The 22,315-nt window shown below is 38.5% G+C and overlaps 1 protein-coding gene across 1 annotated transcript in view; it reads left to right on the top strand.

Annotated features, from left to right (window-relative positions):
- The window catches only part of KFase (kynurenine formamidase), a 74,558-nt gene extending 68,521 nt beyond the window's left edge, over window positions 1-6,037 (top strand). The window contains exon 7 of the mRNA XM_090397066.1: window positions 5,935-6,037. Coding sequence (XP_090253192.1) covers window positions 5,935-6,037 — 103 coding nt within the window. The remainder of the gene's footprint in view (window positions 1-5,934) is intronic.
- The last annotated feature ends 16,278 nt before the right edge of the window (window positions 6,038-22,315 follow it).

Genomic DNA, 22,315 nt, shown 5'->3' with positions numbered 1-22,315 from the left:
TTAATTAGGGAGATTGGACGCCAGTTTCGGATATCCGTGTGGTCTCCCTTCTTTGGTATCAATCGTGCTACTGAGGTCGTGACGGATTGTGGGAGGCCATTGATGTAGGCTTCTTGCAGTGTTTCAAGGAGAAGTGGTCCGAGTTGATTCCAGAAGACTTGGAAAAACTCTGACGTGAGACCATCAAGGCCAGGAGATTTGTTCTTTGGCAAGGATGCGCATGCGGTTTTCAGTTCATGTAGCGTGATTATCTTTTCTAAGTGGTTCCGATCTGTTGCAGAGATTTTTTTTGTTTCTTTCAGTATTTTGTGAATGGCATGATGGGATGTTCCTGCAGTGCTGTATGCATTCTTGTAGTATTATAGGATTTCAGAGGTGATTTTTCTTGGATCTTCTGTGATGCTATCATCTTGAAGTCTGATAGCAGAGATGGAATTTGCTGCCTGGCATTTTTTTTCCAAAGAGAAAAAATATTTTGTGAGGGTGTCTGAAAGATTTATTTGTGTATGCCGCGATCTAAGTAGGGCACCTTTTGCCGATAATTCTGCCTGTCTTTGCATGGCTTGGAAGGCAGAATGATGTTCAGGGCTTTCTTCTGGGAGATACTTGAGCTGTTCTTCAAGTTGTCTGATTCTAATGTTCTTCTGTTGATTTTTCTGGTGACTGTAGATCTGCGTAAAGGATTTTATTCGTGATTTTAGGTGGGGCCACCATGTTTTCATTGGTTCTGTATCCACTTTTGAGTGAGTGAGGTTGGTTATTAAAGCCTGAGTGTTTATTATATAATCTGGATCTTTCAGGAGAGTATTGTTGAAGATCCAGTAGGCACTTCCTGATTTGGATGCTTCCAAGGATAATGAAAGTTGCAGCTTGACAAAACAATGATCTGAAATGTAGGAAGGGATGTGTGAGATGTTTCTGACTAGAGGCAAGGTATGTTTGGAAATGTAGTATCTGTCCAGTCGTGCTTGGTAGAGTGGCCTATTTGTCGCTGTGATTGCTGACCTCCATGTATAGGATTTCTTATCAGGATGTTGATGCTGGAAGACGTCGATGAGTTCATTATCGTTTACCAGTGTTTGAAGTTTGTTTATTAATTGGCTACGATGTTCAGCACACTGAAGTCTGTCTTTTTCTTGGTCAAGAGTGCAATTAAAGTCTCCCGCTATTATGACATGTTCTTGGTCTATACTAGACAGATGGTTTTGAACGAAATCCAGGATTTGTGATGCCAGAGCATCCTGCTGTGGTATGTAGATGTTGAACACATGCAGGGTATTATGGTTGGGTGCTATTATGTGAGCATACAAGGCATATCCTGGTATATCAGCAATCACTTTTAGTTTGTAGGGAGATCTATGATGTACACCTAAGCTAACTCCTGCTGCATGATGTTGTTGGGTTGCAGAGTGCTGTAAGTCATAAGGCCACTCTGCCCATCTTCTGGATAAATTGGATGAGGAGTTGATGTTTGTTTCTTGCATTAGTATTAGGTCTATATGATATTTTTGTACCTGGTCAAAGACTATTCTGTTGCGTAGAGCAGAGGCACATCCTCTTGCATTGAGAGAGAAAAGGCTTATAGACATTATGATTTATGAAAGTTTGATTGTAAGTTTAATCTAATATTGGTCCTGGTACTGTGTTTGTAGACCATTAATTAGGTAGTAGATTCGCTTACTCCTGTTAACCTCTGCTCTGCTCTTTTTACATTTCAGTTTCGAGTGTAGGTCCTGAAGTTGAGATATTAGTTCTGGGATTCTTGTGGTGTATTTAAGGGCTATAGTTAGTTTGTGAGGAGAACCTCGCACTTTCTGTATGAAGGATGACAGCTGCTTCATGGTTAGGGGACCCTCAGTGTGAGGAAGTTCGCCCTCAGCTTCCTCTTCTTCTAGATCGTCATGTGGAAATACAGTTTCCTCATCGTCTGGGAACTCTGTTTCTCCTTGGCTGGCTGCAGGTGGAGAAAGGCCATTTTGAGTAGTTTCTTCTATAGGGTGAGGTTTTGAATTAGTGGGAGGCTGAGTTAGTGATTCTGGTTGCTGGGTCTGGGGATTGCTTTTAATTAGTTCATCCTTGTCATCTCTGTTGGGAGGATCCGTGTTTTCGTGTTGTGAGACTTCGTTTTCTGAGCCTTGGATCTCATTACTTGGCAGGTGTTCAAGAGCGACATGAGCGTTGTCTTTTTCAGTTTGGGATTTTCTTTCCTCTGAAGTTTGTGATGAGGAGAGAATTTTTGGTTTACTTTTTCCTATGCTTTGATTTTCTTCATGTGCGATGTTATTCTGTTCAACTGGTTTACTATTCTGGGCTGGGATGTTTGTTGATGAACTGTTGGTAATATAGGGGCATTGTTTCCTAATGTGACCATCTTCATGACAGAAGAAGCACTGTGATGAGGAAGATAAGTAGAAAGTATAGGTTATTCCGTTTATGTCCGTGTTGATTAATTTTGGGAGGTCGTGTAGTGCGTCGTTGTTTGGAAAATGCATTAATGCCTGCCTTCGAAAGCTTTTGACATGGGCAAATTCGGGCTTCTTCGTGGCTGCTGACAATGTGCGTATTTTTCCTGTGACCGAACCGTATCTTGATAACATGGATCTGATGAGTTGATGAGGAATTTCAGGGGGAACATTTGATACTGTTACAGATACATAGATAGACAGATAGATAGATAGAGAGAGAGAGAGAGAGAGAGAGAGAGAGAGACAAAGAAATGGTAGTCTCAGAGGATAAACTATCTTTTGGTAACTACAGTTGTCCTGATGTCATCAAAGCCTCATTCAATGGAACTACCACTTCTTTGTATATTAGTGTTCTTCTCGTTAAAGCAATTCTGTGTATGATGTTCACTATCACTACAGTGCATTTCTCTGAATTAAGTCTTCCCTACCAATATAGTACTCATCCCTCCATCTCCGAATCCTGAAGTGCAAGACATTTGAATTTAGACATATTATACCTGACACCTAATATATTACATCTAACATTTTTTGACTGTCATACAACTGCCATCTTATTAGACTAGACTACTCAGATATGTTGAACTCTAACTCTTTACATGATCTTCACTACTAATAACTCTCCACAGTTTTGCATTATCTGCAAACAGCTGAATATTTTCCCACAAACTTTTCAAACATTATCGATTTGCTGGATGAATAACAGCAGCTGAAGAACAGAATACCATTTCACTTTTTATCATTGGACATTGCTCCTGAATACATGACTGTGATAACTGTCAAATAACTAGTCCTCAGTCCACTTCACTAACTGATTTTGTACAAATTTAAACTGAAACTGATTTTGTACAAATTTAAACTGAAACTGATTTTTTTTCCTACTTAAATAACTGTTTGCCATTTGGCAATCTCTTGATATCATTAAAAAACCTATGGCTATATATATTTGATAAAAATGACAAAGCTGTATTAGTCCTTGTAGGAGATGAGAAATCCAGTTTTTACTTTTCTACCTTCTTGTTTTAAGAGAATTTGAATCTTTCCGAGTGTGCATTTATTTGATCAACAGGAATTATTATTTATTATTATTATTATTATTATTCAGGCCTCCAAGGAGTCAAAAGACTCATCGAGGGAGGTCCTTCCTAAGACATAAAGTCTGTCAAGACTCATCGAGGGGAGGTCCCCCCCCTGAGAAACACAAAGTCTATCATACCACTCTTTAAACTCACTGACTGTTCTCACTCCCACCACTCCATCAGGCAATGCATTCCACGGCTCAACCACCCTCCACACAAAGAAACCACTCCTTATCCTCTTGCTCACAGTTTCCTTTCGTAACTTCCAGGGATGGCCTCTTGTCATCACTCCTTCCCGCTGTTCAACCAAGCGAAAGAACTCCCCAGTGTCAACCCTGTAACCACCTCTCAACAGTTTTAAAGTCTCAATCATATCACCTCTCCTTCTTCTATCCACCAAACTCTGCAGTCCACATTCCCTCAGCCAATCCTCATAGCTATCCTTGTACAGTCCTGAAACCATCTTTGTCATCCGTCTTTGTATCCTTTCCACAGTTAATTTATCCCCATCAAATCCTGGGGACCAAATCTGAGAACAATAGTCCAAGTGTGGTCTGATCAGAGACTTATACAACGGAATGATAACCCTCTTATCTGTGCAGGTCAGTGCCCTTCTCATAATAGCAGCAATCCTCTGTGTTACCTTCACCACCTTTGCAATATGTCCCCTAAACTTCAGGTTTCTATTAATCATCAACCCCAGATCTACCAGTCCTCTCTTGTCACACATTCTCGCCATTATGCCATTCAATATCACCGCTCTTCTGCTCAACTCATCATTATCATACTAGGCAACATGCACACTATTTTTCCTCTCTCTGTCTTCTTCTGTACAGTCTCAAGCAAAAATCTCATATCTCTCGCTGCCCGACTTACATTACCACTCAGGTCATTCGTTCCTACCATCACAATCATCTCATCCACCCTTTCACCTCTCTTAACTGCCATAGCCACCCTTTCTATTGTTCTCTTTAACAAGCCACATATGTAATTCCCGAGACGCATACATGCCGCAAGTACTGCATGCCACAAAGTCCCTTATGATATTGCTAATAATTGAGTTCTTAAATGGCGGAGGACTTGGCGTTACGCCACTTGCGACTGCTGCTGAATCCACCATCATTCCTTACTGCCGAGTAGCGTAATCTTTAATAACTATTCAATTAATAAATAAGAGGGAAAAAAAGTACAAACATCAGAACATTTAAGTACTAAATATAATTAAATAAAATGAAATATAACTAAATACAGTAACTTAGCTTCGTTTTGTCTTCCACCGTTACGCGTTCGATTCCGACGGTACCAAAATATATTATATCGTGACAGCAACTAACTTCCAAAAAACAACCGCTGAAGTACACTCGTATTCAGAGAAACAATTTAGCACTCAAAAACGTAGAAAAACGGGGAAAAAAGCAGACTATTCACCGATTAAAAATCACTTTCTTCTGCACAGCTCAAATTCACCGCCACGTGCTACGGCGACACTAGCGCCACCAAATTATTATTATTATTGCATGACACCTCCAGGGAGTCCAAAGACTCATCGAGCGAGGGCTTACTGTACAACTCTGTCTCCACCACTCAATCCACCAACTACGACGAACTGCAGCTACACCAATGCCATCTACTGCCCACCACCACTAGTATTTTCACAGACAATCACAAACATCCAAGCACATGGTGGGATTCGAACCTGCAGCCTTTTGGCTGGAGAGTGGCTACGCTAACCACTCGACCAACCAGGCTGGCTAGGAACTATTTAGGCCTTAGGAATTATTTCCCTACTGAATGCCTCAGTAATTGTAATATGTGTCCTGCTTATATAATTATTATTTCAATATCTGACACTGTAAGATATTGAAATAATAACATAGTCACTATAACATATTTTACAAATAAAGTAAAATATGTTATATTGACTAAGAATTCTTAACTTAACATATTACTCCATCCATCAGTGGCTTTAACAGGCACTTAAGAGCCCATAGCCTTCCAAGTATCCTTGGACTTCCCAACCGTAATACAAGGATAAGGAGGTTACCCCTATGCCTTTAAGTATTATTGTCTGTAAATTGCGTGTGTTCTATTGGCCAGTTTGTCTGTTTTGATGGATGAAAAACCTGAGTTTCCAGGAGAAAAAAACCCATCTATCTCTGTATGAGATCAGCTAACTCACCTGTAGTCAAAAGAGACCAGATAAAGGTTCCTCACATCACTGACTGGAATCGAACCCAGGTCTTTCCAACCAAAGGGCTTTGTCTATACTGACTGAGCTACGGAGGGCTTAACATACCACTGATGCAAATTTAATATATATACGCAGCTATTTTATTATTTTTTTAAAATAGTAAATTGACAAATGAGGTGATTCAGATAATTCTCTTTTCTAGGAAAATATTCCTTTGTGGACATTCTGCAGGTGCTCACCTGATAACTATGGTTATATCTTCCGATATCATGAAATGCAAAAAATCGCAACTCTTAAAAGGTTAGTTCAGTTACTTTTAATTTATTAGTATATAACTCCCAAATTAAGCTTACAAATAAAGACAAGATTTTCTGTCTTTATCTACAGACTTTGTCCAGTCTGTTTAGTACAGGGAATTAGACTTTACAACAATGTGTGTGGCTATTATTATTATTATTATTATTATTATTATTATTATAACACCATCATCCGACTTCTTTGGAATCAAAAGACTCATCATGGAAGTTTTCGCTGAAATCAGAATTTTGTTTCCACACTATACACAAACTTGGCAGTGCATTCTGTTTACACACCACTCTCCAAGAAAGAAACTTACATCTCACACCCTTGCACACATGCTCATTATACAATTTTCAAAGATGACCTTGAAAATGAAATATTTGGTGTATATCAGTCTACTACAAAGCTCTCATTAACTTATATGTCTTAAGCATATCACTCCTCCTCCTCCTCTTCACCAGGCTCATCAATTGACACTCCTTCAGTCTGTCCTCATACTCAATATTACTGAAGAAGGGTAACCTGACACTACATTGGTTACCTTTCTTCAGGCCCTGTCCTCATACTCAACATTACAGTGACCTGACACTATGTTGGTTACCCTTCTTCAGGCACTTTCAGAATTTCTTTATTTTCTCAAAAATGAGTTGGCCAAATCTGCACACTGTAGTCCACATGCAGCATGATTAAGTTTCTATAGTGGGACTATTGTTATTCCTACTCCAAGAACAGGGCTGGCTCTACTGATGGTGCAAGACGTGCATTTGCACGGGGCGGCAAAGTTGGCATAAACTTCAAAAAATAAGGGAGAAGGAGCGGCAAAATATGCTACTGCATGGGGTGGCAAAATTCCTAGGGGCAGCCCTGTCCAAGAAGTTTGTCGACTCACTAAACTAAGTACTAACCATCATTCACACAATACCTGTTGTACTTGATTGAACTTATTCATGAACAGAGCACTCACAAATGACTGGCAGCTTATCCCACTCATTCCCAATACTCCAACCAAAAAATCTGGTCTTCAAGTCCTTGTTAACTACACTCTTATTCAATTTCTGGGGTAGCCATAATTCACCCTATCCCAACCACCCAAGGATTGAACAATTTCCATATCAATCTTATAGATCTCTTTAAGTAATTTATATGTCACTATCATATTCTCCTTTTTTTCTCCTATCAGCTAATTCTGTAACCCACAAATCTTTAATCTGTCCTTATATGGAGCATTTTGTAGACAGATCCTTTCCACTTCTTTCTTATACCCAAGAAATCCAGGTGATCAGATTTGTGCTCAGTAGGCTAAATGGGATCATATCAAAGCCTTATAAAGAGAAAATAATCTCTACTTATTAGTATGTTTGTCAATAACCAGGTGATCCTATGAACTATTTTGCTTCTTTTGCAATACAGCATTTTGTATTGCAAAAGAAGGTAAAATATTTTCTCATTTATTTTCTACAGTCTAGTTTCATTAGTGTAGTAATCTTTGCATTTAAAAATGCATCATAACCTTGCACTTTTCTACATTAAACTGATAGCCATTCTTGAAAGTTTTTTCACTTAGTTAGACTATAATAAATTTAGTTTAATCCTTTATCCAAGTGTGAGCAAACAAAGTTTGCACCTGAAAGTATCTTCAGGACTGGGGTAAGGTGGTACTGTTGTCTGGTGCCAACTCGTTGCCTGGTGTGACACCAGGCAACTCGTTGCAAAGATGGAGCAAGCTAAAAGATTAAACTAAATTTATTATAGTCTAACCAAGTGAAAAATAAACTTTCAACATCTTCTTCTAAATCCAGAGTAATTTAATAAAAAGGTGGCACACCGTTTGGCAACTCCTATAGGTAGAGATGACCTTGCTAATGCTTCTGCCTTTGTATCTCCACTTGGGTCTGGCTCCCACTGAAGAGACCTCAATAAAGGTCGAAACTAGTCTGGGTAGTTGCCTTTCCCTTAATGCATAACATTATACATATCCGCAAGGAGATGTGTTTTGCATTATGGGAGATACTGAGATAGGAGTGGTGTTAGCTTGCTCCACCTTTACAACGAGTTGCCCGGTGTTGTACCACCTTAACCCAGTCCTGAAGATACTTTCAGGCACAAACTTTGTTTGCTCACTCTTGAATAAAGGATTAAACTAAATTTATTATGATAGCCATTCTTCTTATCCAAATCTCTTAGTCAATTTAAATCATGCTGCAAGATATCCACATCATCTTTATTAACTATTGCTCTACCAGATTCACGTGATCAACAAGCAAATGACTATTTCCCCCAAGTTCATTTCCTATATCATTAATGTACAAATTAAATAGCAGTGGCTATCTCATACACCTTCTCCTGGACTCTATTCCTTCATAAACTATCCTTTAAGATCTATTTATCAGCCACCTTCTTATCCATATTACCAGCTTCATATCCATTCCAATTTGCTCCAACTCCAATTTATACGATAAGTTCCATGCAGAATCTTGTCATGCTTTTGCAAAGTCCATCAGTATTCATGTAGCATTCCCCTTATATGAACTCAGCTGTCACTTTATCATAAAAAAGCGAGTAAATTCCTAAGACATGGCCTCCCCTTCATAAAACTATGCTGTCCTTTCACACACTATCCTATTTCTATCTGTCTATTCCAGAATTCTGGCTTCAACCAACTTTTCCATTACCATATCCATGATGCTGGCAGTTGATAATGTATTACCTCTGTCTTGAAGCTCTTGAGGTAATATACTTTACTCACCTCCCTGCCATTAGCATCATCAAAATCATTCGATCATAGCTGTGCTTCGTTTTACTTGCTACACACTAAAAGAACTCTTTGGAATTACCTTACACTTTAGAACACTGAAGTGATGGCCCAGCTATCTTTAAACACTAACAGCCTCTTCAGATCCTCTTGGTGAGCAGCAACAACAATAGTGTCATTCCTCATAACTCTTTATCATCTGTTTGTATCATTTGTGAACAGCTGCATATCCTCATTTAAACTTCTCTCAATAACATCAGCATATAATAAATTAAACAATATTAACCTTGAAATGAATCTTAGTAATACAACATTAGTGATTTTCCTCTTTTGGAATACTGCTTCCCAATACACAACTTACTCATTAGACAGCCAGTGTCCTGTCTCGACATCATCTCTGCCCCATTTTGTCATGTGGCATTTCATTAAAGGTCTTTGTAAATTCTAAATCTCTACTGTATATGCATCTTGCTTATCCAGTCCTATTATAATATGTAAGAAAATTGCTAAAAGACAACTTCCAACTTCCTCTTAACAAATACATAGGGCCTTTCATGCAGAATCTTCCTGCTATGGAATCCAATCATAGCCCCTAGTCTTCACAAACCTCTCTGTGTAGGTTAACTTCTGTTGAGTATCATCATTGGCCTAATATATAGTCTCGTGTTCAGTCATAAAAGTAACAGTGATGCATGTGGCCTTACAAGAAGATTTGAATAAATTGAGTGAATGGGAACAGAAATGGGGATGCAAGTTCTTTGTTTTTTAAGAACTTGAAAAACAAAGATGGGATGTAGAAGTTATGTTTGGTGGGGATATATTGTTGGAGGTGGAGGAAATAAGGGATCTTGGAGTGACAGTGGATAAGGATCTGAAATTTAAGGGACATATTGCCAAAATTGTGAGCGCAACACAAAGACTTCTGGGAATGATGCACAGGACACTGACTTGTAGAAGTAAGAAGATTCTTGTTTCATTGTATAAAGCTTTGATTAGGCCACACATGGACTACTGTGCCTAGATTTGGTCACCTGGTTTTCAAAAACACGAAGAGATGTTGGAAAGGGCCCAGAGGCTACTGACTAAGATAGTTTCTAACCTCTGGAATGTCGAGAATGAGAACAGATTGAGAAGATGCAACTTGCAATCTGGTGGACAGGAGGAAGAGGGAAGTGTGATAGAAACCTACAAGTTATTAAGGGGTTGTTATAGGATCAATGCTGGAGAGGTTCTATTGGGGGGGGTGGGGGGGGGGGGGGGTGGGGGGGGGGGGGGGTGGGGGGGGGGGGGGGTGGGGGGGGGGGGGGGTGGGGGGGGGGGGGGGTGGGGGGGGGGGGGGGTGGGGGGGGGGGGGGGTGGGGGGGGGGGGGGGTGGGGGGGGGGGGGGGTGGGGGGGGGGGGGGGTGGGGGGGGGGGGGGGTGGGGGGGGGGGGGGGTGGGGGGGGGGGGGGGTGGGGGGGGGGGGGGGTGGGGGGGGGGGGGGGTGGGGGGGGGGGGGGGTGGGGGGGGGGGGGGGTGGGGGGGGGGGGGGGTGGGGGGGGGGGGGGGTGGGGGGGGGGGGGGGTGGGGGGGGGGGGGGGTGGGGGGGGGGGGGGGTGGGGGGGGGGGGGGGTGGGGGGGGGGGGGGGTGGGGGGGGGGGGGGGTGGGGGGGGGGGGGGGTGGGGGGGGGGGGGGGTGGGGGGGGGGGGGGGTGGGGGGGGGGGGGGGTGGGGGGGGGGGGGGGTGGGGGGGGGGATTGTTTCTCAAATATTTGTCATAAAGTAAAAATCTGATCCAGATGACTTCTATTAGGCCTGAATCCATCTTGTTCTACCAAAAGTTCTCTTCAACATTTTTTTTTTATTCACTTCGAGTATTTTTGAATATTTTACTTGAACACTCAGTAGAGAATTTCCTTTGTAATTTTCACATTCGGTTTCATTACCTTTTTTTAAAATTTATTTTTATTTTATTTTTTTATTTTATAAACGGGTGCTATGAGACCTCTCCTTCATATGTAATACTATCTTCTCACCAGCCCTTCTGAATTACACAGTGCAATGACTGCAAAATTCTTATATCTCTATATTTCAGCATTTCTGTTTGGATAACATCTACTGCAGCTGCATCTCTACATTTGAAATTCAGATTAATGGCTGTTTTTAGTTAATAAATATATTGATGAGTGCATTTTTGGCTGAGATGACTCACAGCTATGATCATTCTGGATATTTTCTACCACTGTCTTGTCATACAAATTAATCCTGTTCTATCATGCACAATTTCTGTTCAGTATTAATAATCATGGCCATAAATTGTTTCTAAAATGGTTCCTTCTTATAGAATGAATATTTTAGAATGTAAAGTACAAGCCATTAGGAAAAAGAAAACCAGGATGTCCTCTTAAACGATGACTTCTAAGGCCGGAACAGGCCATGCTAGGCCTAAATCCTTGATATGTATGATGATGAATATTTTAGAAACAATTTATGGCCATTGACAAGAAACATTTTTCTTTACAATTACACATCAAATTTCCACTAATGTACATATATGTTAATTATTAATTATATAATTAATTACTATATCATTTCCATTCTTGTACATATATATTACTTATTATAATTAAGTAATTAATATTATTTCAAAATAAAGTGAACGTATAATGAAGAATGTTTCTTACGTTGTTTGAATCTTCTGGTTTTCCTGCTCATCAAGGGTATTAAATTGCTGTACATTTCCAGAGCTGTCATCATTTTTCTGCTGAGACTCCAAGACTATTTCTATACCACTGTTTGCACTTTCTGACATCTCATCAATAACTGCCTCATTCCCAGTGTTCATCTGACTAACTTTAGTGTTTGCTGCATCTCCTGTTTCTTGAGGCCATGTTTGCACATCGTCATCATTATCCTTGTCATTTTTATTATCAAATGAGCTGATATCTGAGAACTGTGAATCATTGTTCTGAGCCAGACAATTAGAAGTGCTTAACAGTGAAGTTTCTACCGGTGCACATGCCAACTTTGAAAGTTCCTCACTGCAGGATTCACTTTTCAAGTTATCTTCAATGGTGGTATTAAATCCTTGTTCAGTTACCTGCAGAAAATCATTGCTATTTACTTTTTCAGACTGACTTTCCAAACTCTTTTCAACTGTCCCTTCTGCACATGATTCTTTTGGGTTTTCATTCACTATCTTTGGTTCAAGGTCTCGCCGGCTTAAGGAAATTAAATCTAAGACCCTCTTTGGCCGACGGCACAACTGTGTTGGGGTTTCCCTATTAGTGTAAACTCTTTTCCATGGTCTTCGATTATTCGCATTGTTAAAATTCCTCGGTGAATAGAAGCGGAAGTTGTTATCATTAAATCTTTTATGTTCACCAGGAAATCTCCAGTTGCTTCTGCTGGCAGCATCTGTAGTTTTTTCAAATGAATGAAAATTATAATTTCTTTTATATCTTCTCTCTTGCTCCTGCTGACTTAAAGCAACTAACTCTGCAAATCTTTTCAGTTCATAGGATGGTTCTGTCACATCTTCAACGACTTTGCCAACACTTTCAGGTGAATCAAGAGGAGACAGAGTCTTACTAGTTTTTTTCATCTCTTCATCTGGACTTATCAAACCGCATTCACCTATTCTGTCTCTAGCATTTTCAAGTGGATAAATATGCAAAATGCCTTTTTCTGTTTTCTCTTCAGGTTCCTGATGACTTGAACCACTTAATCCGGAAAGTTCATTTGGATGAGATTGTGACTGTCCATGAACAGGAATGTTATTAGTTTGTGAATCATTTACAGTGTTCATTTTGGATGGACTTTTCAAGTAAACTTCAACTTCTGCATCTGTTTTATTTCCAATTAAACATCCCTGTGAAGAAGTTTTGCCTTTCATCTCTTCTGGCTGTTGATTTGGAGAAACAAACTCGTTAATCCTCTCCAGTCTATGTAATAACTGTGATACAGTTTCCTCAGTAATGCATTCTCTTTCTGAATGATTTTCAACCATGACAGTGTTTGCACTGTCAGGTGATTGTAGACATGAAATACTTTCTCCATATTTCTTTCCTTCAGTTGGACTGTTAATTCTTCCATGTGTCATGTTACTAGCCTTTTCAAATGAGTGACTTTCAGGGCTTTTAGCATATGCCTTCCCTCTAGGTTGTCGACGGCATGAAGCAATTATCTCCAAAAGTCCTTTTGTCTGATGGGCTGGAGTTGAACTTAATTCTTTATCACAACAGGCAGCCATACTTTCAAATGACGATGCCTGCATTTCAGAGAGCTTTTCGGGTTCCTTTTTGATGCTCGCATTGCCTTCTTTCTTCTCTTCGCAACTTTTAAAACTACTTTCTTCAGTGACAGCATAAGTAGTGGTTAATAAGCAATCAGTTTTGATATGTGCGAATTTTTCCAACTCTTCAGGATCATCACGCCTATTATTTGAACTACTTGTACTAGTTTCATTGCCTTTTTTATACGAAGTATATTCGTAATCTTTAAATCCTTTAGGTGATCTGTTCTTTTTAACTACATCTTCATCAGAACCGCATATTTGTGAATAGGGCTTCTGTTCAATAGATCCATCTTTTTCTGAGTGCCGATGAGGTGGAGTAATCAAATGTAAAAGTCCCTTTGGACGACATGTTGAAGATTTTAAAATACCGTCACTGCATATAGTATCAGAACTTTCTGAGACATCTGTCTCCTTATTAGCACTTTTAAATAAGTGAACATAAGACATTGGCTCACCAACTTTCTCCTCATGTAGACTTCTAGAACAATCTGCAATGGCCGTTTCTTCAGTATTCTCACAGGTATGAACACGCACGATGTTCTCGTGATCTACTTTTTCCGCCACTTGCCGACGACATGAATTAATTAAATGTAAAAGTCCTGTAAAAGGACTGTCACCAGGCTCAGACACTGGACTAGTTAAATTAGTCTGCACAGTCGGAGACACGGTACTACTTTTCGAGAACATTTTACATTTATATGCTCAAAAAATAACCATTTACTTCGTCAAAAACAACATCCACACAGTCAGCTAACACGAGTAAAGAAGCACTTTTGTTTGTTTGTTTGTTTTTTTCCCTCTCCGGAAACAACAAACAATGCAAGAAAAACACGCCACCGGAAGTTAAAAAATAAAAATATTTATTATATTTTACATTTTTTATTAAAGCGTGTAGCTGCAAATAATGTTAGCAAGGTATAAGTACATCGGGTATTAGGAGTAAAAATGAAACTGGAAAAAAAGCGTACCTCATGATGCTATAATTGTATCTAATATATTGTCGTCATCGGTCGTTATCCATCCATTGCATGATGGCCAATCCAATATAACTCCAAGACTGTCTGTCAATGACTTTTCTTCCCCATGTCGCACCTACAAATCTCCCAACTTCGTCAATCCAGTGATTTTGGTCTGGAGTGAGGTCGTTTATCTCCAGTGTTATCCCATTCAACACTTCTTTTTGTCCATTGGTGGGTTTTGTCTTCAAGCAACACGTCCAGATTGCTACTTTAGATGTTTCACTTTTTTATAATGGTATTAACTTTGTTTGATTTCTTATCGAAATATTTCTTTTCTGATCTAGTGTTCTCATATCAAGTACATGCATTTCCATTCTAAGTTGTGTTTTTCTTAGTCTTTGACATTTCTTTAAATGAATGTCTGCGTTTCAACTACGTTTCAACTGGAATAATTTTAACTTGAACAACTTTATCATCACTTATTTTTATGATTTCTCCTTGTACGTAGGTGTTGACTGAAACTTGTTTCTTCTTTAGATTTATCTTTAAACTAACTGGTTTGCTATCAGTTTGGAGTCATATAAATTAGTCACTAGTTCATATAGACTTGAAGTAAAGATGTTATCTGTGAACCAAAATTTCCGTTTATCCTCAGACCTTTTTCTTCTCAATGAAGAAATGTGAATATTTTTTTCTAGACATGCTATGAATATTTTGAGGGATATTATGTTCGCCTTTTCTTAGGACGTTCTGTATTTCCACATTGGAAATGTTTTCGTTAAAAGGAATTATGGCTTGCATTAGTGTATGTTAATTTGATTATCTATAATTACAAACGCCTCCTCCATTTGCTGATTTTGTAGTGCATCAAGTATTGCGAAAGTTTTTATCGGATTAAAGGCTTTCTTGTAATCAATAACACCAGAACATAATGGCTGTATCTTCAATGAGGCGTACAATAATGTGTTATATAACTTTCACTTCTGCTGCTGCTTAGAAGTTCAGCTGTGACACCTTCCACTTTTGCAGCATTTCAGTTTTGGTGCTTTGAATGCTCTACATAACTTCTTCCTGTATATTTTCAGGTAATTAATTTTTTTCACAACAACTTTCTTTAATTTGTTTTGTCATACTAATATAATGCTAAGTAAAATTCAAAATACTTCAATTCTTTTTTGCTATGACATATCTATTACTACTTTTTTTTCTTTTTTTTTCAGTGTTTAAACTGCTGTTTGGCTTTTCTGATGCTATGATTGTCTTTAATTGCTTGTCATGTTAATTTAAACTGCATTTTCGTTTTCTTCCTTACAATTTTCGCTTCCAGTTTTATTTAGTAGGTATCCATTTTCTTTTATTTCTCTCTCTCTCTCTCTCTCTCTCTCTCTCTTCATAAGATGTCCTGTTTCCTTCGATATTTTGTCTTGTTTCTATTTCAAATGAGATCATTGTAAAGATTCTGGGTGATAATTTCATTATTTTGTGATAGATGAGCATTGTCTGTCATATAGCAGAACAAGGGTTGGGACATCTGCTGGACATATCATGCAATTTTATCCCTTAATTTTGTTTTAACCTTTGTTCTCCAATATGACAGAGATCAGGAAAACGTGAAGGGTACGGGAATTCTGTGAACCTCGAAATGAGCCCCCCCCCCCCAGGGGAGTGTTCTGATAAAAGAGGCAAGAACAAACTGCTCAAAAACATGTCGTAGGCTTGGACCATTTGTTCTACCAACTCCGTGTGAACGAAAATAATGCTAAAAAATAAACGTGTTTTCTTCCAACATCAACAACATCATTGTACAGCTAAATCTAATGACGTTGACTCTAGACGGCAGTCGAACGGCATATCTCATAGCGCCTGTACTGAAGAGGGGTGTCGAAGTTCAGTACTGTTTTTATTGTGTATGTGTGTGTGTGGGGGGGGGGTGTCATACCCTAAATCTGTTATTTAATTCAAGTTGAAAATTTTCATCTTTAAGTTTTACTTTCTGTATATTTTATGTTTTGTTTTGATTTTCAAACCATTTTCCCTCTTTCTTTTTGGCATTTTATTTAAATCTTACTGTGTAACATGTGATAATCACTTCCAATGTTGAAAATGATAATGAAACAGTTGGTCTTGAAGTGCATTTTTGTTGTGGTCATTGTGGATAAAATTAATTTCAACGGGACTTCCGTTTAGATTTTTCACGTCGCTTTTTGTGTAGTAGTTTTTTTTTTTGAAAAAAATTTGTAAATGTTTTCTTTTTTAATGCACATTCTATTACCCTTCCTTTCCTATCATCTCTTGTGCCCTGTCCCAAATTTCACATTCAGTTTTCATCCGATTCTTGCACACTAATTACGTATTAAAGTTCCCATGATGATTTCGAGAGGATGATATCCTGTGTTGCTCAGCTGTCAACACGTCATGATGGAAGTTAACGATTTTTTTTCTTTATCAGAATAACTTATTGTTAGTACGTATACAGGCATATATAAGTATATTAGTACGTATACTTGATGCTGTGTAGATCTTTTTGAGATCTCACATTACCAACTTTCAAAAAGCAGACAAGAAAGTGAAGCAAAAGAGGTATACGATGTCAAGATGACAGAGAAAAGCAAGATTTCCAAAAAACCAAATGTTGGGTTGATTGATGCAGCACTAATTGAATCGCTGGCTTGACTCCATCGATTTCTCATTACTATGAAGCTGAATCAGACTTCAATGATAGCAGTTTTGAAAATGGCGAATAGATCAAAGAAGAGAGCGATATGGAAATAGTTCCGTAAACGCGTTTGATAGTATTTCCTCATTTCTACTAATGTTTTATCTCCCCCCTTTCTAAGAAAAAAAGCTCACTTTCAGAGGAAAACAGAATGCTACCTTGCTTAATCTATTAAAGAAACTTAAGTTTTACTTAGTAGATTTCGTTTGGTCTCAATCTTAACTTAATAAACAGCATCGGGAAAAAGAGAAACAAGTGCCGCCATCTCGTGGGGTATAACTCTAACGCAATAAATTACTGTCTCAAATCCTATGGGTTTTACGATCTATTTTCTTGATTTTACGGAAAGAAAATTCTGATTTTTCTGGAGTCAAAAAATTTACTTGCATGTGCGACAGATCGAGAAGGACTTAGAAATAGTTCCTATAGTCAGCGCAACTAGAATCGAACTTAAAACTCTTTTTCCAACGCAGTTTTCATAGGAATATACAGGCCTTATAAGGAATAAAAGGCGTTAGCGAATTTATTTATTTTTTAGTAGAATATCAAAGGAATATGTTTCATCTAATTTATTTAGCTGGCTTTGCGTAGAATCTCTTTCGATCCCTTAGTTATTAGCACTTAGTGTCAGTTATTACTAATACTATTGAAAAGTTACTGATTCATCATTCTCATCTCCTACGTATTTACATACGACCTTCCTAAAAGTGCACAAATGTGATTATCCATTATGTCCAATAGTTGATTTCATAGGATCTCCTAGTTATTATTTAACAAGATATATTTCAAGACTTCTACGAAACTGTACTGGAAAAAAAAAATGGATCAAAAATAGTTGAGTTCAAAGAAAATATTAAAGATCTTCAAGGGTTTAAAATGATGGTTTCACTCTTTACAAATATATTAGTTCAAGAAACTTTTGAGAGTTTACAAGAAGATTTTCCTGATGTCATCGTCAGATTATTCAAGTTTACTATCAATACTGGTTATTTTCCTTGGCATAATAAATTATTTCAGCAGATTGAGGACACTGCAATGGATAGCCATATACCACCTGCTTCGGATGATTATTTTATGAGGCATTTAAAGGATCGGATTTCTAACATTGTTTCTCGTCGACCTCGCATTAGACGTTTGTGGATGATATCCTTGCAATCTGGTCTCACTTTGAAACAAAACTACTTCAGTTTCTTTATATACTCACATCAAGTTCACCATTGAACGTGAATCTAACAACAATTTACCCTTTTTGGATACTTTAATATATTGCTCCCTGCTGGCAATATTGAATTTTCTGTTTACAAGAAGTCATTCCTTTACAGGCAGATATATCCAATCATCTTCACATCATCGCCTTTAATTAAAAAAAAAAAAAAGGTATCAAAAGCTTTGTGCACTGAGCAAGCACAATTTATTCTTCGGAGTCTCTACTATTAGAAAATTAAAATTAAACAAAACGAAACTTGTTCTGTTAATTAATGGATACAGCGACCTTGATACAGAAAATCTTTGATAATTACCATCCGTCTTCCAGATTGTAATCTGATTTTAAAGGGATTAGCATATTCTACCTTAAAGGAACATCTAAACAAATAGCAAGGACTCTTCGTGGATATAATTTGTACACCACTGTCAAACCAGCCCAGAAGTTGTTATCTTTCTTACCGCCTATGAAATACACATTATTATCTTTATCCTTGCCTGGTGTTTATCAAATATCCCTTTCTTGTCATCTTTGCAACTTTGGACAGACTGGCCGTTCTGCTACTATTAGAATCGAAGAACATCAAAATTATATAAGATTTTTGGATTCTGGAGATCAGGCCTTGCTTCCCATGCCATCGACACTATACATAGAGCTCATTGGAATCATACCAAGATGCTAACCACAATAGATTCAAATTTTATCCTCTAGTTTTTGTATCGCGTGGACAGACTGTATACCTAAGTTTTGGGAAATGATTGCTGATAACTGTTTATAATTTTTAATGAAGTGATTATACTTCTATATCTGCGTCTCTGAACTCTAACAGAATTTCCTCCTGTTGTACAGCTGTGGCTGAGACACATGATATTATACGCATGCTGTATGACTTGTTCTTGTATTCATAATTTAAATGTTGTTAGCAGTTAAGCCTATTTTGTTGTTAAACATTAAGCCTATTTATTACGTGTGTTGTAAAAAGATAAACCGGTCCTATTTGTTTTTCTTCCCCCCCCCCCCAAGATGTAAATAAATTAGATGTGCCCCCCCCAACTTTACGTTGATGAAAGCCATACAAATTATCTACATAACAAACTCAGGTTAATGGCAAGCAAACTATACCGATTAAAAGACATTGCCCCGACACACATAAAAATACTAATCGCTAAAGCCTTATGTGAAAACATTTTAAGATACGCAATCACATCATATGCATTCTGCACAGACTACAAACTTTAAACGATAAATGGTTACAAAATAAAATGGTAAAACTGATATTCTGGGAACAAAGAGAAAAGCCCACACTTATACGGGCAGCAAGGACAGAACACAAAACATTTACGGTGAAATGCCTATGTGACACAGTCATGCTAAAACATCACTTCAACCCAAACTACAGAGTGACCAGAACAACATATCAGATAACAAGACCACACTCAACAAACTACATAACATCTAACCTACAATAATCACTCGGGAAAAGCCACCAATATATATATATAAAACAGGGAGACTGAAAAGTATATGGATACACACAAAAACCTATAACAAATTCCTCTAAAACACCATTACAAGGGCAAAAACCCGCCAATTCAAATCCAACTCCCCGTTCAAAACGTTAAATCGTGCTCATGCAGTGGTAGTCCGTGGAAGTGTGTACTTACCTTTACCAGTTAACCAGAAAAAATCATACACACACACACACACACACACACACACATGTGTGTGTGTGTGTGTGTGTGTGTGTATGTATATATATATATATATATACAGTACATCCTTATAAACAGTTAAATCTACACTCGGCTCGCGAAAGGTATTGAAACGAAACCACCGCCATCTATCACCTTCCTCAGATAAGCTCTGCAGAAGCTTCGAGAAAGAAAGCAAAAATATCACCCAAACAAGTATATCAAGAAGGATGCATTCGATAACATACATACTGAATTTTTGTAAAGTAGTAAAGTATTTGTATTAAATACAGAATGGATAAAAAAATATTGAAAGAAAAACACAAAAGACAGAATGAGAAAAATTATGTATATTAATATAAAATCATTCTGTTATTATGAGTATTACCATTGAACAGTGAGTTATATTACTGCATTGTATAGTGAATCGTATGCATATTCGTGATATCCAAATGCAAATGCGATGGATAAATAGTTAAATGTATATTTATAAAGAGCGAATGACTCCGCATTTTGTACATAGGGAAAATAGGTTTCATTGTATATAAGAGGGTAGTCTGAAAATTTCTCGGCCTCGGCCATAGATGGCAATGAAATTCTTTAGAAATGACTAAGAGAACATGTAGGATATATTGCATTCTTAATGCAAAATATTGCGTTTCTGATCTGCTGTGAGCAAGCTTTTGCTCACAGTAGATCAAAAACGTACTCACATGAAAATCTCTGAACAGTGCTTGGAGCGTTTTAACAAGAATCAAACTGATTTTGTGCGTCGATTTATTACCGTGGATGAGACTTGGATTCGCCATTACACATCAGAATCCAAACAGCAGTCTAAACAGTGGACAGAGGCCGGTTGTTCAGCGCCAAAGAGGACAAAGTCGGTTCTTTGTCCTCTTTGTCCAATTGCAGGATAGAGAAAAGAGCACATTTGAGGCCATTTGGTGTGAGATTGTGGCTAGCAGAACTAAATATACAATTGGGTGCTGCTATAGACCAGGTGATGGAAAAGATGGTGGTGACAGTATGCACAAGCAAATAGAAGAAATGGGTGGAACGAGGGTGATTATTATGGGAGATTTCAACTATGGTCGCATTGATTGGAGTGAGGAGAGGACACACGGGAGGAAGGAACTGGATTTTATGCGGATATTAAGGGATAACTATCTGCGACAGCATGTAATGGAAAATACTAGGGGTCAGAGAGTGCTTGACCTAGTAATTACATCTGAGGATTTGGCTGTAACAAATATGACCACATTGCCACCAATCGGTGAGAGTGATCATAGGGTCTTAACTTGGGAGGTGGCTAAAGGTGTAGAATTTTCAATTAAGACAGGGTACATGTGGAATTATCGGGCGGAAAAGTATGACAAGCTTAGGAGTTTGATTGGTTCAGTGCCATGGCATGTACAACTGCAAGGACTAGAAGTTGATAGTGCATGGGAGGTAGTTAAGAAGTGCTTGCATGAAGCAATGGCTGACTGTATACCTAGAGTCCGAATAATAAATCAAGTAGGGGTTAAATGGATGAATAACACCATTAAGCTTGAGTTGCAAAAAAAGAAACAACTATGGATGGAATTTAAGGAGAAGGGTGACAGGCAGGCACATGAACGGTATAAAGCGCAGGCCAGAAGGGTGACGAGTGTGGTAAGAAAAGCAAAAAAGGATTACGAAAGAACATTGGCCATGCAGGCTAAAGAGAATCCTAAACAGTTTTTTAGATATGTAGCAAGTAAAAGGAAAAATGTACATGGCAGATTGATTTTAAAGAATGCCGATGGTAGGGAGGTAACTGAATCAGTTGAGATAGTTGAGTTACTGAGTGAGCACTTTGCAAAAGTATATCATCCAGGTGGTGACATTGCAGAAACAAATAAACCAGTAGATTATACGGGAATTGTGGTTAATGAAGTGGAGGTGAGTAGTCTATTGCATAACCTCAATGTCAATACATCTGTGGGATTGGATGGTATACCAGCTCGTGTTGTACGAGAAGCAGCTAAAGAATTGTCAGTACCCTTGACCATTTTGTTTAATTTGAGTCTCGGGTCTGGGTTAGTCCCGAGCGGGTGGAAAGAGGGGAAAATAGTTCCACTGCATAAAGGTGGTTCCAAGACTGCTGTTGTAAATTACCGACCGATTAGCATATCAGGAATCATTGTCAAGGTCTTAGAGAAAATAGTCAAAAGGAAAATACAAGATTGGATTGAAGAAAATGGGATACTGTATCGGGGACAGCATGGTTTTGTGAAGGGTAGGTCATGCCTCAGTAACTTTCTCACGTATTATAACACAGTGACGGCTGAACTGGATAAGGGTAATGGGTTTACGGTGATTCTACTGGACCTTGCCAAGGCCTTTGACAGGATTCCACATGGAATTCTAATCAGTAAATTGCAGCATATGGGAATGGACATAGGGTTGGTGAGATGGATAGGAGGGTGGATGACGGAGAGATATCAGAGAGTGGTTTACTCGGGAGTGGAGTCCACAAGACGGCCTGTGGCTAGTGGTGTGCCACAAGGATCTGTTCTTGGACCACTGCTGTTTAATTTGTTCATAAATGATATAGGAAATGATCTGAGAGGAACAGTTCATTTGTTTGCGGATGATGCGAAGTTGGGTAGGGCAATAGTGAATGCAGATGACGTCAAAATTTTGCAGGATGATTTGGATAGA

The sequence above is a fragment of the Typopeltis vanoorti genome, chromosome 8 (assembly GCF_054136105.1).
Source record: "Typopeltis vanoorti isolate ZY-2024b chromosome 8, IOZ_Tvanoo_1.0, whole genome shotgun sequence".
Lineage (NCBI taxonomy): Eukaryota > Metazoa > Arthropoda > Arachnida > Uropygi > Thelyphonidae > Typopeltis > Typopeltis vanoorti.
This window is presented reverse-complemented; position numbering and strand designations above follow the sequence as displayed.